This window comes from Pygoscelis adeliae, unplaced genomic scaffold, assembly GCF_000699105.1.
Source record: "Pygoscelis adeliae isolate BGI_AS28 unplaced genomic scaffold, ASM69910v1 Scaffold58, whole genome shotgun sequence".
NCBI lineage: Eukaryota > Metazoa > Chordata > Aves > Sphenisciformes > Spheniscidae > Pygoscelis > Pygoscelis adeliae.
In genome coordinates, this window is record NW_008825564.1 from 687,415 (window position 1) to 704,624 (window position 17,210).

Consider the following 17,210-nt stretch of genomic DNA (forward strand, 5'->3'; position numbering starts at 1 on the left):
ATTCCTGCTTTTCTGGTCCTTTATCCTGGCCTCTTCTAAAAGAAGCTATAGAAAAAAAGGAAAGACGCAAGATCATATTACTGTACAGGAGTGCTCAACCATGTGAACACAAGATGGGGAGCAGAAAAAGAGTAGGTGGGTCACAAGCTGAATGTGAGTTAAGTGTTATGCTGTGGTGAAAAAGGCAAAAGGCAAGAAAGTATGGCACAGGAGTATAGCCTACTTGATCAACACATAATTGCCTCATCTGTTGCACTGTGTAGCTAGGTGGTCAGACTAATGTCAATACTGCTGTCAAGTCTGGGGTTTTTTTTGGCATTGTGACACAGCTTTAAGGGTAGAAGAAAGCCAAGGTAGTTTTGTGGATGCTCTTAACATCCTCGTTGTTGAGAAAGTATGCAAATACTTGTCTGAGTTTTTGTGAGTTGAACATGGAGGTCCATGTTTTTGTAGAGTTGATTGTATTAGGCCATGCATAGCCTCATATTAATAACTAAATATTTCCAATTCCACTGATGTGTTGAGTTTCCATTTAACTGGCCATAAACCATGGCTTTTGGATCAGTTTTATGTAAGCAGGTGACACAGTGCACCTAGCAAACATGTTTGTATTTACATCCACAATCTAACTCTAAAAATACACAGAAGCAGTTAGTCAGCTGTTTGAAGATTGATTGGTGTAGGTAGTCACAAAAAAGGGGGAGCAGAGGAACTTGACCAACAAGTCCTGCAGCTGGCCTCTTTCTGTGCACAAGAAGTTGTCTTTACTAGGCTTTGTGGTGTCGTGGTTTAACCCCAGTTGGCAACTGAGCACCACGCAGCCGCTCGCTCACCCCCCCCACCAGTGGGATGGGGGAGAGAATTGGAAGGGTAAAAGTGAGAAAACTCGTGGGTTGAGATAAAAACAGTTTAATAGGTAGAGCAACAGTCACGCACGCAAGCAAAGCAAAACAAAGGAATTAATTCACTACTTCCCATCGGCAGGGAGATGTTCAGCTGTCTCCAGGAAAGCAGGGCTCCCTCACGTGTAACGGTGACTTGGGAAGACAAACAGCACCACTCCAAACATTCCCCCCTTCCTTCTTCTTCCCCCAGCTTTTATATACTGAGCATGATGTCACATGGTATGGAATGTCACATGGTATGGGATATCCCATTGGCCAGTTTGGGTCAGCTGTCCTGGCTGTGCCCCCTCCCAGCTTCTTGTGTTCCTCCAGCCTTCTCAGTTGGTAGAGCATGGGAAGTTGGAAAGTCCTTGACTAGTATAAACACTACCTAGCAACAACTGAAAACATCAATGTGTTATCAACATTGTTCTCACCCTAAATCCAAAACACAGCACTGTACCAGCTACTAGGAAGGAAATTAACTCTATCCCTGCTGAAACCAGGACACTTGGTGTTACCTTCTGTTAGCTTAGCAGCAGATAGAGCTGGGTGATTCCAGTCTGTGGCCTTGAAACTTCTGAAGTCAATAAAGACTCTTGCCAAAATAAGTCCCAACCAATCAGGAGTGTTGAGAGAGCAGACACTATACTGCAGCAATTGAATATTACTTCCCTGTACATGTAGGCAGCACATATATAAAACCTGCTTACAGGTAGCTGAATACTATGAGATATTATGAGTCCTGAAGTTAGCAGCCCACAAAGCCCTTCATATTGGTTGCTGTTCAAGCTCTGTAAGATTGTCATGAAAAGACATGAGCAGGCTTTGTGACTAACTTGCAGGTTCATTAATTATAGACACTTTGGATTAATCACATGGTCTCATCGTAGAGTGTAATTTAAGGTTACAGAATGCATCAAGAAGAGGCAGTTCTGCATTGCACACTGCATAGATGAGATAGATGTCATGTATTAGGTTTTACGCATTAACCTAATAACCTTGTCACAAATAGTAAAACTTCTGCTATCCAGGATTCTTACTTGAAGGAACGTCTTTGATTTGTTCATGTCACTGAAAACCATAGTACAGATGACAAACTTGAACCTAACTGTTAAAGGTGCTTTTCAAGGTGCCTTATGAAAAGAAACTTGCTTTTACTGAGTGTTATTTGCAGGAGTAAACATTTTATTTTGTGGAAGTATGTATGCTGAATATGACACTGAATATAGCTTTTCCTCCTGAAAGCTTTTCCATAGATAGCTGCTTGTTTTAACTGAATTGATTACTAAGCTGCTCTTCTCATAAATGCTTAGGCAGTCATTCCAAGGGACGTATAATTGGATACCTTTTTTTTTTTTCCCCTGGCCTTGACATATCTTCAGCATAATGTTATATACTACATATTATGTTTGTATTTACATCTCAATTCTGTTCTTAATTCTAAATGTCACATCCAGGAACTTCCAGTTTTCAGTTATTAATACAACTACTGAATATAACTGTTACATCACATACTGTCCATATATTATTATTATTGAAATTGTATTTCTCTGTCAATATTGGGACATGTTTGGTTTTTTTCAGGCTTGCTGGGGAAGTTTTTGCTTGTTCAAGCTGAAGAACTGGGTGTTCATGACACTCATTAACCCCCAAATTATATTTTATGTATTGGTATCATTTGAAAATTCTTAGTCCTTGATTTGTTACTTTGTTTTTAACATGCTATATCATATTACAGTTCAATTAATTTTATTTAATTTCCTTTTCTTTAACCCAGGGTTGGGAAGAAACTGTGGATGCTGCCATTTCTTACTTGTTAAGAACTTGTTTGTCAAAGAGCTCTAAGGAACAGGCCCTGACTCTCAGCAGCCAGTTGTGCATGCCCAAAGATACTAGCAGGCTGAAGAAGAACATCACCCTCTTCTGTGATAGACTGGCCAAAGGTGGTCGCCTTTCCTTAAGTACAGACTTAACCACTCAGCAAGCTGCTGTCATGACAGGTAAGACACGAAGTATATGTTTGTAATTCAAAGTATATTAAAATTAAAAATTATGCACATGTGATTGTGTTAGCAGTTTGTTTTTCATGTGTAAATCAAACACTGGCTGTGTTGCTGACCAGTAGAATGAGTTAGGTAATAGGAAATCTAAGTTTTATCTCAATGTGATCACTTATTGCTGCTCTTACAGCATATGCACAGTAATGCAGCAAATGAACCCCAGATGGTCATCTTTATGTTCTAAAAGCCTTATGACTTATTTCTTTGCAGTTTTCAATTGAATGTATACATGTGTGCCTTTCTAATGTGATGGAAAAGTGAGGAGTGAAAAGTCCTACTTTCTTGATAGAGAAATGATTATGGTTCCATTACTGGCTTTATGGCATATGCATATGACTAATGATGAAATAGTGATAACACTGAATAAAAAAATCTGCAACTTTAGAAAGTACTAGTTGGCTGGGTGATATCTCACGGAAAGCATGAAATTAGAGATGAAACTAATTTAAGTAGGTGTTGAATAATATTTCTCATTTGGAAAAGGAACATAGAGAAGATTTCAGTGTTGCACAATGATTTAAATGAATGTCATGGAATTACGATTTTTTAAAAGAAATTTTATTCATGTCCTTTTCTATATTCTGGCATTTTAGTAACAGTGGGAGCAAAGCCACACCTTTTCTGTAGAGTCAGAAGGCTAGCATCTTTGTACTGTTGCAAGACATTTTCTTCCTGCCTTTTTTCTCTAGTGAGCCAGGCAGTCTCTTAATAAACATCAGATACTCCTGCTGACTTGGAAACAGTTTTTCTTCCCAGCTTCCTGCTCTGGGTTTGGTTTGTGGATGTTCATTCAGCTTCATAGTCTCCTAGACCACATAATATCAGTATGGTCTTTGGCCTCAATGACCTCCTTCACCTACAGGAAAAGTATGTATTGTATGCACACTTCATGCTTAAAATTGGGGGTTTATTATTTTGTCTTGTTGTTTTTGATCAAGTCTGGAGTTGTGTTAGGGCAGTATCTTGATTTTCTGTATTTTGTTTTCTTACATTACAAAGAATAATTTTATTCTTGTTTAATATAATCTGAATGGCCTGTGCAATGTTTCAGCAACTCAGAAGTCCTTGTTATTACTATGTGCAGCCCTCCTTTGCATGTGCTACTTTAAATGATTCAGTAAAACAGCTGCAGACTGTGCAATGGTAGAAACTATATAATTTTTCTTTAGTGTTACACTATGCCCATATCTGAAAGTGGGCTGATAATCATGTGAAGTGAAGTGAGCCAGAATAAGTGTGAAATTAGTTTTACAATTTTTTTTTAGTATTTCTTTGCAAGACTAAAATATGTGTTAAGGCCATTTCATTTGTTGAACTTTGAAAAGATTATATAGGCATTGTTTTACTTTCTAAGAATTTGGAAAAGGTAAATAGCTGCAGTTCATCTTTTTCCTCCTAAGCAAATACGGTGAATTGATTTAATAAGGAAATTCACTTCTGCCTGTTCAATTGACTAGTGTGATTGAGATCAGGGGACTATTCAATTTGGTAATGATTAATTCTCTTAGGAAAAGAGTAAAATTTTTTAAAATTGTAAACAAATTAGAAGAAATCTTGTTCTTGATGAAGGACCTTGGGAAAGTGGTCTGGTCAAGCTCTCCATGTTGCATATATAAAGACTAAAATTTTAAAAGATGTTAAATCCACTGTTTTCTATTACATGAGGCCAAAGTAACACCAAGAAGGCAAGAGTGACATGCACTAGAATAATTTTTACTGTTGTGGTACAGGTAGACAGTTATACTACCTCTCAAATAAAAATAATGCAAGGAAGAATTACATTCCGAGCAAAGATAATATATCTGACTGTGGACTGTTGGCCATGTATTGATGATATGTGGGACCAGGATTACCATTTCACATGAATAGTGAAAAATTAAGTACCTGTAAGGAGCTGGTTGAGACCTGGTATAGCAATGTCCCACCCAACATAAACTGTTTTAGCTATACTTGAAATGCCCTTTCGCCATGATTTACATTAAAAAGAATTAAAATCTGTAATCCAAATACAGATACCAAAATAAATCATTTTACTTTCAAAATTGCTGACTCTAGTGTGTAGCCCTTTTGAATATCAAATCACCTAATTAAGAATCAAAATTATGACCTAATTAGGCTAACACTTCAGAGTGTCACAAGAAGGTATCATTTAAAGAGATTATAAAACCTAATACAACTTTCTTGTTTTCACTAAGAGTTCAGCCTGAAGCCTTGATAAAAGAGTCTGTCCATTTATGCATTTACTTATTAACTAGTGAGAGAATACGGTTTTTAGAAAAGTATGGAAGAGCTTAAAAATAAGAAATTTCATCTTCATTTACAGGACAGGCTCATTAGAGATAAATGCTTCTGCCAAATGCTTAGAATAGCGTAGTATTTAAGTAGTTACTCTCTAGCAGGATGTGCTATATGCTTTGAAGCTGTGTGGGTGTTTGTCTTTGGAAAGACTGAAGAAAACTGCAAGCTTTCTTGGGAGAATAAAGATTTTGCTAAGGCTTTTTAAACATGTTTGTCTTGTCACCTGTTTGGGGTTTCTGTGGCTATCTCTACATTGGCAAGTAGTGTGGTCCATTGGAAGCAGATCTGCAGGGGGAAGTAATTGGGGCTGGCAACATGACTTCTATCATCTATGTGTTTCACAGGGGGTTTGAACTAACGCTGTTCCCATCTGATGTACTGATCCTCCTTTAGTAGTCGGAGTGCTTTAGGTGCATTCCTGGGATTCATCTGTCTGGTTAGATTCACCTAAAATAAACAAGTTCATGTGCCCAAGACCACTCCTCAGTGTGAAAACAGTGCGCTTAGTGGGGATAATCAAGAAATTTGCCTCACTCTCGATTCCAACTAAAAATACCTGTTCAGCCTACACTAGGAAGAAATTGAGAATGATGTCTTATAAAGGGAAAACAGTATACAAAATAACTATATGTTGTTGAGTAAAGAGCTCTTTGATAATGCCTATAAAATAGAGGAACTCCTTTCCCAGTCCTTAAAGGAGGGAACAGGAATAGGTAGAGGAGAATGAGGTAGAACAATACATGGAGAGAGGGGTGGTGAGAATTGAATTTATATCCGAGGATTTATGGTTAAATATTGGAAATTAATATAGGGGAAGGTTCTTCAGGATGTTTAAGCTCCAAGCCAAGCCAAAGATGGTCCTGTAATTGTTCCGTAGTGTAGCTGTCATTAGCTTGAGGATCTTGTTCAATGCCACTTTTTCTGAAGCCCATTCTTTTTCTTAATGGTGGAAACTCCTTTTTCTATAGCAACCAACTTTTGAAAATTTGTTTAAAAGTGCCTAGTACCCTTCTGGCATTGCAGCACTATAACAGTAAGCTGGATTTCTAAAAGCTATATTTAATATGTTCAAGATGGTGTACCCTGAAATCTAGAGAAATTGCCTGAAGCCACATTGAAAAGCTGATGATTATCTTTAAGTGTGTAACTATATGAAAGATGCCTTCAGAAAATAGTTATCAGTATTTGTAGTTAATCCAAGAGTATATGTTAGAGGTATGCCATGGTCTCTGCTGGGTCTGGTTTTGTTCATTATTTTCTTTAATGGCTTCAGTGATGGAATATGGAGCATGAATGTTAAAATTGTGGTTTTGCAACAAGCTAGCAGTAGTTTCAAGCACATTGAAAGAGCAATAACTCTGATCTTGATAAATTAGAGGAAGGATCTGAAGTCAGTAAGATGATGTTCAGTTGAGATAAGTGCAAAGGACTCTAGCAAATAAGAATCAGGCAAACTAAAAATTGAGCAATAATTCTTTAAGCACTGTTGCCATAGGAGAGGCTCCTGGGGGTTATAGTGGACCAGCAGCTGAATAAAAGTCAGCAGCAGTATGATCCTCTTAAAGACGAATTCCAACTTGGGATGTGGTCATACGACTTTAATGAGGAGATACATTTATTTCTTTCTATTCTTCATGAGAAAGATTTGGTTGAAATTAGAGAGTAACACAATTTAAGAAAAACTTCGACAAATTGAATGGAGTTCAGAGAAGAGCACAAAAAATATAAATGAAACAATTCTGCTTTTTGTTTCTTCTGAGGGAAAAAGAAAGAGAAGGTTGAGGAGGGACATGATAGTTTTCCAGTATGTAGAATGTTCTTATAAGGATGATTAAAAGTTAATCAGAATCATTGGCTAAATGTGGTTATAACTGTATGTCACATCAGGCTATATCATGTACTGTGTTGCCTTTGGCAATGCGTAAATGGTTGGATGAGAGGAACGGTGAGGGGCTTAGGGAGTGGTGCCAACCCAAAGTGTGGGTCAGTGCCAGGGAAGTGCTGGGGAAAGGTGCTGTAGACCACCCAGGTTGTCATATATTGAGCTTAATGGGTGTGAGAATTTCTGGCATAAATCCTGATTACCTGCAGTGAATTAATTCTGTAGCTTTTAAAGGTCTCTTATAAGATCGGTGTGTTTTGCTGGATTGCTTTGAAAACCTTAAACAGTGTGAGCTGTGGCTGTTTGAAGACTTGGTTAGGTGTCAGTCTGATTGATTTGGAGCTCTATTTGCAGTATTGCCTAACCTGTATTTTGGGTATCTCAGCTACTCTTTGGCTAGAATGTGATCCTGCTTTTCCTATAGTAGTTCCTGGTGTGCAAATGGCACCTGTATCGGTACAACGCTTTGTTCAAGCAAGGATTCTTATTTTTATATTAGGACTTTATTTTTCTTTAAACCATCCTTTTTCTTCTACTTCCTTTTTTTTTTAAACTGGACTTCAATAATTTTTTTCTCTTTTTGTTTGGTTAGGAGATCTTTCTATTGTGCTTTAGCATGATTTACTTAAAATAGTTGAATATAGCTGGAGCAGTAGTGAAACTATTATTTAACCTGAAAATCAGTTACTGGGTAGTGCATCACTGAAATCTGTGGAATGCCAAAGACTGTTGTCTCCTCAGGTCAGCTGAATCTTCAGAACTGAAATTATAAGGAAAAGGAGGAATATTTTGCATCCAGGAAATAGGATTTGCAAATAGTTTTGCATCAGTGTAATATTTAAGATTTATATAAAGGTAGAGCTAGAAGTCAAGCCAACTGCCCATCTAGTTTTCTCCTCTGTGTTGCGATGGGGTTAATGTATCCAGAGTATCAGTGACAAAGTTTATCTGAACTTTTAAACACCTTTGACAAGGTTAAACAATACCTCTTGATAGTTTATATGCTAGCTTAATGTCCTTACAGGACCGTTTTCCTAATATTTGATATATGTTGTCTTCCCTGTAAATCAAACTGGTTTATTGTGCATATTGAAGATGGAGGTGGCAATTAATGATGTTCTTTATAATGTCTAAAGCTTTGGGAGATTTTTAGTACATCCCTTCAGTAACTTTTTCTTTTATACTAATTGTGACTAAATTATCTCAGTCTTTTTTCATGATGATTTTCAATTCTTACCTTTTGTTTTCCAAAATGGAATGCTTTTCCTTTTGTCTATAGCAGGGAGTATATCCTGCTATACTCTGCTCCATCTCTATCTCCAGACCCTTTCCTACACGTTCATTGCCTAACCAGATGTTTCCCATTCTGTATTTATACATATGATGTTACTTTCCAAAGCCTGGAGGTATATACTTGGCTTGACACTTTGTCTTCATAGCTTTTTTAATTTATCAAGTTGATTATAATTCTGCTTTGTATAATCATGATTCTATCATTCTATCATATATCAGATTATGAATGGGTAACTGCTAACTTTAAAGACAATGTTCTTTGCCACATTAAATATATATATGCACCCAGAATGTATTCAAAGTCATGCTTTGGAAGACAAAAGTTTTTCTCGTTTTTTTTTTTCTTTTGTAAGCTTATAAAAACCTCTTTTCAAAATCCTGTAGTGATATCCGTGAGTGAGTATTGCCCATGTTGAAGCTGTGTTCTTAGCTGGAAAACTGGGATGCAGCAGAATGTGTCATATTCCTTAAGGAATTCTTTGTTTACGTGCTACTAAACTTGAGGAGAATGTCAGGACTAATTGGAAAAACATGTGTATTTGAGTTCCTGGAAGAGCAATATTCATATATATATATATATTAGACATAAACATTGCTGCAAAGTTCTTAGTATACAGACAGTGTACTGTAAAGAAAGACTAGTAATAGTTTGTTCGATCTGAAAAAATAGGATTTTTGTTGTTGCAAATGTTTTTTGTTGTTGCAAAATGTCTTACACTGTTAATTATCAATTCTTCATTGGTCATTAGGGGAAAGGAACAAGCAGTATAACTCAGGTATTCTCAAACGTCATAGTGTGGCCTCTAACACAGAATGTTTTGTGAAATATAGTGCCTGCCATTTGTACTCACACAGATTCCAGTCTCCCGTCTGTCACGGTAATGTCATCTCAGTAGCAACTACAGTAATTTTTTGCCTGGAGAAGTTAGAATTATGTAGTTTAAAATTATTCAAAAGTAATTTAGCAGCCTGAAGAGGGCACAGACGTCAGCACCGAGGACTAGACAATGCTTTTCAACTACTGGCAGATATTCTCAAAATCACTGGAGGCTGACGGATCATGGTTTGAAAACTTTTCCTGTAACTTAAGTATTGTAAGCCTGAGATCATGGTGCATTGACAGCTTTGTATAGCCCTCCATGCTGGTGCAGAGAAGTGTATAAAAATTGTCAATATATTTTTTTCTCATAGACATGATGCAAATCCAGTATTGTTTATCTTCACAGAAGACTACGATCCATTATGAAGTGTGATTCTCACTTAAGATATTTTCCATGTGTTTTCTGTAGCAATAAACTACTTTTTTCCCTTTTGTAACCCTTAAAATAATGGGTATTCATAAAGCTTTTTCATAATGCTTATTGTAAGCACTCCTTATGTAAGGAAAAGTGACAGTAAAGTTTTATTCACAAAGCTTGCTGCAAGTAATTGCAAGGATTTTGTACACCTGAAGATTGGATGGTACTGATTGATTGAACTGGTAGTACACTGAGGTCAGTGGAAACTGTCATTGACCAAATTAGATTCGGCATTTTACCCATCTTTCTCATAGTGTTCCTTGCCTGTTTCCACTATTTCATGAGACAGTACCATTTACAAAAGTGTCTAGAGGACATTGGTAAGTACCTGTGATCTCAGGAATCTAAACCTTACTAAAAGTGCCTATTTCTCATTGAAAGTCGGTTTGCTGAGGACTGTTCTTCTTAAATGTACCCAGAGGCTTTTAAAACACATTTATAAAACACTGCATGCCAATTCATTCCTATGGATTTGTTGGCTCAGGCCCTTAAATATGAAATTGACATTAACTCACTTTAACTGTTGCAATGAAAACTCTAACTCATCTTTTCTAGCTCCCTTAAAATCATATAGGTTCATCAATAAAGTACCTTGAAAGACTGATCCCCCCAGGAAGCGGGTTGTTTACTAAGAGCAAAAAAGTATTTTTTTTAATGTATGAGATGATATAAAAAAGACTGAACTTTGCATTTAAAGAGAAAGATAAGGTTTTTCTTACATTTTCTGGCTAAATTTATTTGTTTAATATATATATGAAGTATAGCTATGTATCACTAAAGTATCACATTCATTAACCTTCATTTTCTTAAGTGCTCAAAACTTACAGACATATTTATCTGATTCAAAAGTTAATGTATGATTGCATTTTAACAACTATATGTTTTTTTCTCTCTTGCCTGTAGAATACCATACCCATACCCAGATGAAGGTTCTCTGTGGGAAGTTGTGTACTACTTGCATTGAAACCAAAATAGATGTGCCATCACTGTATCAGTTTTTTCAAACTTCCCATAATTTTCTTACTGCCTTAAGGCAAACAAACATTTGGTAAAATGTGTACTTTTTATCTTCTCTTTGTAGTTCTTCCTTCTAGTAAGGCTAACACTACGGCTCTGCTTTGTTTGGTTTTCCCTATTTTTCCTCAATTATTTTTTGCATTTCTCCTCTCTACATTACGCTTCACTGGTTTCCTTCTCCATACTGTGCCCTTTGATGTCCATGCAACTATATGCACAGTTCCTTCATTGTGATAGTTGGAGCAAGTAACTCTATCACTAGAGCAATAAACGGGTAGGAAGGCCCTTTTCCTGGTCAGTTGTCAATCTGGGTGGCCCAAAGCAGTAACTGCAGAGAAAATCCTGTGGTACTAGTGTGAATCTATCAGGCAATGAGATTTTAGTAAGGTTTGACAAAGGCGTAACGGAGACTAAATCCGTAAACAGCGTGATCATTGTGTACTTCTGTATCCAATTTGTGCAGCTCTGCACGGCTGAGCTGTTGAGCCAGTTTAAACATATCTTTCGTCTCTCCATCTAATTGCAGATGATAATCACAGAAGAATGATAATAAGAACAAAGAAGTTGCCATAACTTACAGCCCCTGGCATTGTCATGCACTTCTGTTACACTGTGTCATGCCAGCTAATAATGAGACATGATATGGTATATTATGGAACATGACACAGTGGTGCAACTTTAATGTGACTTCTAGTTCTCCATGTTTAAAATATTTTTGCAGAAATTTATCTGCTGTTCACGATGACCAGTTCTATCTTAATACAAAAGCCTAGAAATAAGCAAATAGTAACATTTTAAACTAATTATTTGGGTTCTATTTTTGAGACTAAAATATGTCCCTTGCCCCATAAAGCTGATTTAGTGCAAAGGAAGGGGAGTAGCAAATCATTAGGGAGAATTTTGGGAGTGCTTACAGCAACAAGATTCTGTGGTTGCTCAAGAAAAGCTTAAGAACAGCTTGGTGGAGCCAGAAACACTGATTGTTTGGCTCTGTGATGTGAATCTTTACTCTTTGTAACTTCTTTCCATTGTAACTTTCTTTACTCTTTAAAACTTTTATTTCCATTGCTTTAGTAACTTTGGTAATTTATTTCTGTGGAAAGGAAAATTGAACTATACGGAAGTTAAGTGACTTTTCCAAGGTCATACCATGAGCCAATAACACCTGTGTATAAATAGAATTCAAATATGCCCTGCAGTCTTGTGTTGTAGCTCCTACATACAGTTGTTTTTAGGTGTTTTACTGTTAAAACACAGGTTACAGATTAATAGATTGTGGTGAGCCAGCTTGCCTTGCGGCCTGTTCTTATATCATTCTGCATGGTTCAGGTGAACACATTTAAAAATGGAAATCTGAATATCAGACATGGGGAAGAGAGTGAGGAAGAATGTCTGAAGTGGTCTTTAATTTTAATGAATTCAGTCAAATTTCATCACCCTGCTGGACTCAAATGATAGTTCTCCAAGTGGTTAGTTTTCAGGGATTACATAAACAATGGTAAAGCTTTGGAATTATTTTTTTTTTTTAATTGAAAAGAAAGCATTGATAGAAAACACACGTATTTTCTTTCGGAGCATTCCAAGATTCCAGCATTGTGAAAAGAGGCAAAGTAAGATGGAAGGGTAACAAGACACATTTGTGTGCAGGGTTGTGAAAAGGTTTTTATTATGTTGTTGGGAAAATCTTCCCTCCTCAATTGATATCACAGCTGGCAAAAACCACAGAGTGAAGGAGTACAAAGGTTAAGAAGGCTAAAGCAATAACATTTAAAAAAAAATGAATAATTTAAAGATGAAAATGTCATGCATAATGAATAAAAAAGAAATCCCGCTTGAGATTTGGGATTCATTCATTTATTGTACTATGAAATTTAGTTGGCAGCATTGCAATTCCAACTTGCCTCATCTAAGTACAGTTAGGATCAACACATTAGTGCCTTGGTGTGTACAATCCTATTACTGACTCTTTGCATTGAATTTCATTAAATTTTAATATGTCCTACTTAAGTATAAGTGGTCACAAATGATTCATAATGTTGAGGTAAGCTTTTGGTGAAAATAATTGTCAGTTGAAAGAATTTCCCCTAATGATCGTGCTTGTCACTGGGCTTTATTTTCTATATTGTTTGAGTCCTTGAGAGACCGTAAGCAGAAATAAACTTCTAAAATCTGCTCTAATAAGCTAATTGTTCAAAACTATGGAAAAAGTGTTGCTAAAGGAGAAAGTGTACAGCCTCTGACCTTCCATTTCAGAAGACATAATAGTAGCAAGTTAAAAAGTAAAAGTAAAGACTAAATAGTTATTTTAAGAAGCTGTAACAAGTAATGTAATCTGTTTTTAAATAAACCCAAACTTTAATAATGTAGCATAATCCTTTTATTTAAGGTGTGCTACTAATGGGGAGTCAGTCTTGTATGTCCAGTCATACTTTGGATTTCCACCCAACAAGTTTCCCTTAGTTCCTTTAAGTTTTGGTTTCCTGTGATGTTTCAAGAAAAACCTATATATGATGGAGTGCCTTGATATTCGTACATGAGCTGTAGGCATCTGAAGAGCATAATTAGCTCTGCAGTTTAGATGACATTACTTTTCCTTTCCAGTCACTATCTAGACAAGACCACCACAAAATTATAGTGATTGTCTACTTTTCCTAAGTACAACCATGGCAAAGCATATCCATCCACAAAAAGGCATTGGGGGAGAGGTATTACAGAGGGATGAAGGGGGGTGGGGTGGTGGAAAATAATTTTCAGGTCACTCCTCCTCTCTTAAAATGCTGAAAACGGGTTCTTTGGGAGCCTTTCCTTTTTTCTTTTTTTTTTTTTTTATATGTGTGTGCAAAATTTCTCAAGTTGATTGTAAGTATTTCTTTTAATGTGATATATAGCTCAGGCCAGAATATGTCAAGGTTAGTGGCTTATTCAGTTTCTTCTGACTGGAAGTAGCATCCTGTAGTCAGCAGAGATGCAACAGTTTACACATCAGGACATGTTGTGGCTGTTATTTCAGGTATCACAACCCATTTGTTTTGCATTTGCTACTTTTCTTTGTTTTCTGGCACATTTAGGTTGAGTAAACCTGTCTCTTCTCTTACACTGCCATAAACTAGATGCATCTTAGCTGAAATTGCTAGTGTTACATTATTCTAAACTGTTCTGAGCAAGTGTGCCTAGAATGAGATAGTTATTTGCATGATTTTTTTTGTTATCACTGAATTTGGCTTACAGCTTTTGAAGGGAAACTCTTACTCCACATTTTGTTTGGTCCTCAATTAAAAGAAAAAAATTTTTAAAAATCACTTGAGCTATGACAGTATTAATATTTTTTTCTCAATATTCAGGTCTTTTTGAAATGAAGTAAAGGTGTTTGTGTATGTGGGATTGATTTCATCATTTTTGTTATGTACCTACAGTGTAAGTAACATGTATGAGTCTGTGGAACTCAGTGGTGAATTAACAGTGCAAAACTACATGTACATCACTAACACCCCTTATAATGTATTTGCTCTTCCACATTACCATAAAGGAGTCTAATAAATCTAAACCTAGTGAAAATTTCATATTTTGTACATGCAGAACTGATTTTTCAATTACTTCAGACTTTTTTAGGGCCTAATCCAAATCCTGATGAAACCTATGGGAGTTTTTCCATAGACTTCACTAAGCTTTGGCTCAGGCCCCCAGTTTTCAATTTTTCAAATAGATTTGCCAAAAATCTGCAGAAAGCCAGGCACTTGGAAAGTTTTTACTTGCAAAGTACAGCTGGTTTTGAGTTGCACACAGAAAAGTTCCCAATGCTTTTTTTGAAACAAAAAAAATTAGTTTTAAAGGTCTTATAACTTCAGTATGTAAAAGAGTGGCTTTAACATTTGAAGCAGAAATTGCCTTGGGTCTTAGTCTAAGCATGACAGTTTCTATACTAGAAGATTATTTTTAAAATGCATAACTACATGATCACAAAGCTTAAAATGACAATCTTCCTATAAGTTTAGCTAAAATTTTCTTGGGTTGTGAGTTTCAGAGAGCCAGGGATGTCTGTCCTAATAAATTTCTGTCGTGGTCCCCCCCCCGCCCCCCCTCCCCCCCCCCCCCCCCCCCCCCCCCCCCCCGAAGTTTACACTGCAATTAAAGAATAATTCCCCGAGGTTAACTACACCAATTTGAGAGAGAGCTCTTGGACTTCAGGGAACGTATTACGCAGCCAGATCCATCTGGCGACGCAGGGCGGTTTTCACTGCCTCTGGGTGATTGGATCACCGGACTTGGAGGTAGATGTGGTTGGACAGGCTGGGTTTTAGAGAGCATGGGGCACAGCCTGTTCCTCAGCAAGCATAGCTCATACCCTTGCATATCAGCCTAAGATTAAAATAATGGCATTTTAAGGTAGCATCTTGGGTTATGGATGGCAGTCAAAGAGGTGTAGAATCTCTCTCAATTTCCCTTTTTTTTGTTTTTTGAGTGATCACCTCCAGCTCAGATAGAATGCAGATCTGGCTGCAGTAAAGCTCCTTAGTAGCTACCTTGTGAATTGCCTCCCCGTGGTCTTGATGGCTTTTTCTTAGGGAGAAAAAGGGTGACATCTTCCTGAATCCGAATGCTGACATTGTTACAAAGTTATGCATCATCAGTATTGAACTTGCAGATTTTTTTTCTTAATTTTTAAAGAATGAGAGTATTTTGGAAGACCAGTCATGTTTACGACTGTTCCACTGCTTGTGAGCAGTCAGCTGTTAGTCTACTCTTGAAACTGGTATGGATAGTTCAGCTAGTCTTCATATGGTAAGTGAAGGTCCATAAATTCATGTTTCCCTTGCCCTGTGTTTATTCAGATTCACCCATCTCTAGCACTTTGATCTCGTATTTGAGCTGGAAAATGTAATGAAATCAAACATGAGGTGCTTCGTGACACTGGCAGATTTGAAAATTCTTTAAAATCGTTCTTTTTTTCCTAATTGTGTCACTGACTAAACCACAGTGGTGATAAGGGGGCAAGCAAAAGTGAAAAGCTACATAAACTTGAATCCCAAAGGTTTTGTTTTGATTCAGTTACACTTTGAGGCAAAGATTTAGCTCACCCTCTACTAATTAGAATGTTGCTAAAGCAGTAATAAAAAAATGTGTAGTTAACTAAATAATGCTAAAGTACTTTCTTGTAGGATTATAAAAACCTTCAGCAAACTGGTAAAAACTGCAGGCTTGATGAGTTTTATGTGATTCATGTGGTATGCTGCATATCTGTTGGGTGTTTGCTGTGTATTATAAGTGCAAATACCACAGCAGGGTGCATTGCCAATAGCTCTCTGTCTTTTGATGAAAGATGCACTTTATTAATTCTGACCTTAACCAAAGCTTGACTGTTACTCCACTTGAAGAAAACTAGTTAACTGTAAATTAGAGATATCACCAAAAGGGGTATTACTTCAAAGTTGGGATATGATTAGGGGGATGTTCCACTGTATTAATCGAGTTTCAATTTTAATGACCTACTGTCTTCTATGTAACAATGAGCAGCTGTGCCACACTGTGTGTTTCAAACAACATTTACTCAGCCTTTAAATTTACCATTAGAGATCAAAGAGAAGGTCTGATGTATACAGATGATGAAGGATGCCTCAATTCAAATGGATGGCTGAACAGAAATAGTGCAACTGGAGGGTAATAAATATTATGAACAACCTTTTTTAATGTAAGTTATGTGGTGCTGAACTATATTAAATTTTATAGCTGCACTGAGAAATCTTTCATGATTATCTTAAAACTGTATCAGAGTGCTGATAAGCATGTGTTTCTTCTAGCACTTTTTTCAAATAAACTTTTCAGTCAAAATTGAGGGTTTTTAAAGTAAAAATAATTGCTGGTGACATTCTTGAAAGCAGCTTAGAAATAAATGGATGCTTGAATTACATATAGGAATTTGTGGAGGATGTTGCAGAGTAAAGTCTGGCTAAATGATCAGACTGTTTCCTTCCAATCTTAAAATCTATTTAAATGGATATGAATTAGTAATACTTGTTTTTTATCTTCTCTACAATGGAGAGGGTTTCTTATAATCAGAGTAGTCATCAGGGGTATTAGGTTGCTGTGCAGGGATACTTAAATGAAGTTATAAACTGACATTCTCAGTTGAATCAGGTCATTGATAAAGCAGGCAATAATGTGACAGGAGTTACACAGGAGATTAAAGTTAGTGGAATAAATTGTGTTAGATATATCCTGGGTCTGATTACGTTCTACCATAAATTGTTGAGAAGAAGGAAATTCTATGGAGTAACGTAAAGTAGAATCCAGCCAGATATGATGAGGTGATTAAAGAGGTTAAGATCTAGCAAGGGCCATATCCCATGTTATAGATAGGATTTTCCTATGCTCCTGTGATTCTATCCCAAAAGTTCTTCTGTGAAAGTAAGACAGGTTCTTATCATGCCTGTGGCAGTAAACAACTGCCATATTTCGCTACCAAGGGACTGTATTGGCA

General features: G+C 36.7%; 1 protein-coding gene across 1 annotated transcript in view; it reads left to right on the top strand.

Annotated features, from left to right (window-relative positions):
* Positions 1-17,210, top strand: part of BBS9 (Bardet-Biedl syndrome 9) — a 204,769-nt gene that overhangs the window by 169,535 nt on the left and 18,024 nt on the right. Inside the window, exon 21 of the mRNA XM_009332416.1 lies at positions 2,665-2,887. Coding sequence (XP_009330691.1) covers positions 2,665-2,887 — 223 coding nt within the window. The remainder of the gene's footprint in view (positions 1-2,664; positions 2,888-17,210) is intronic.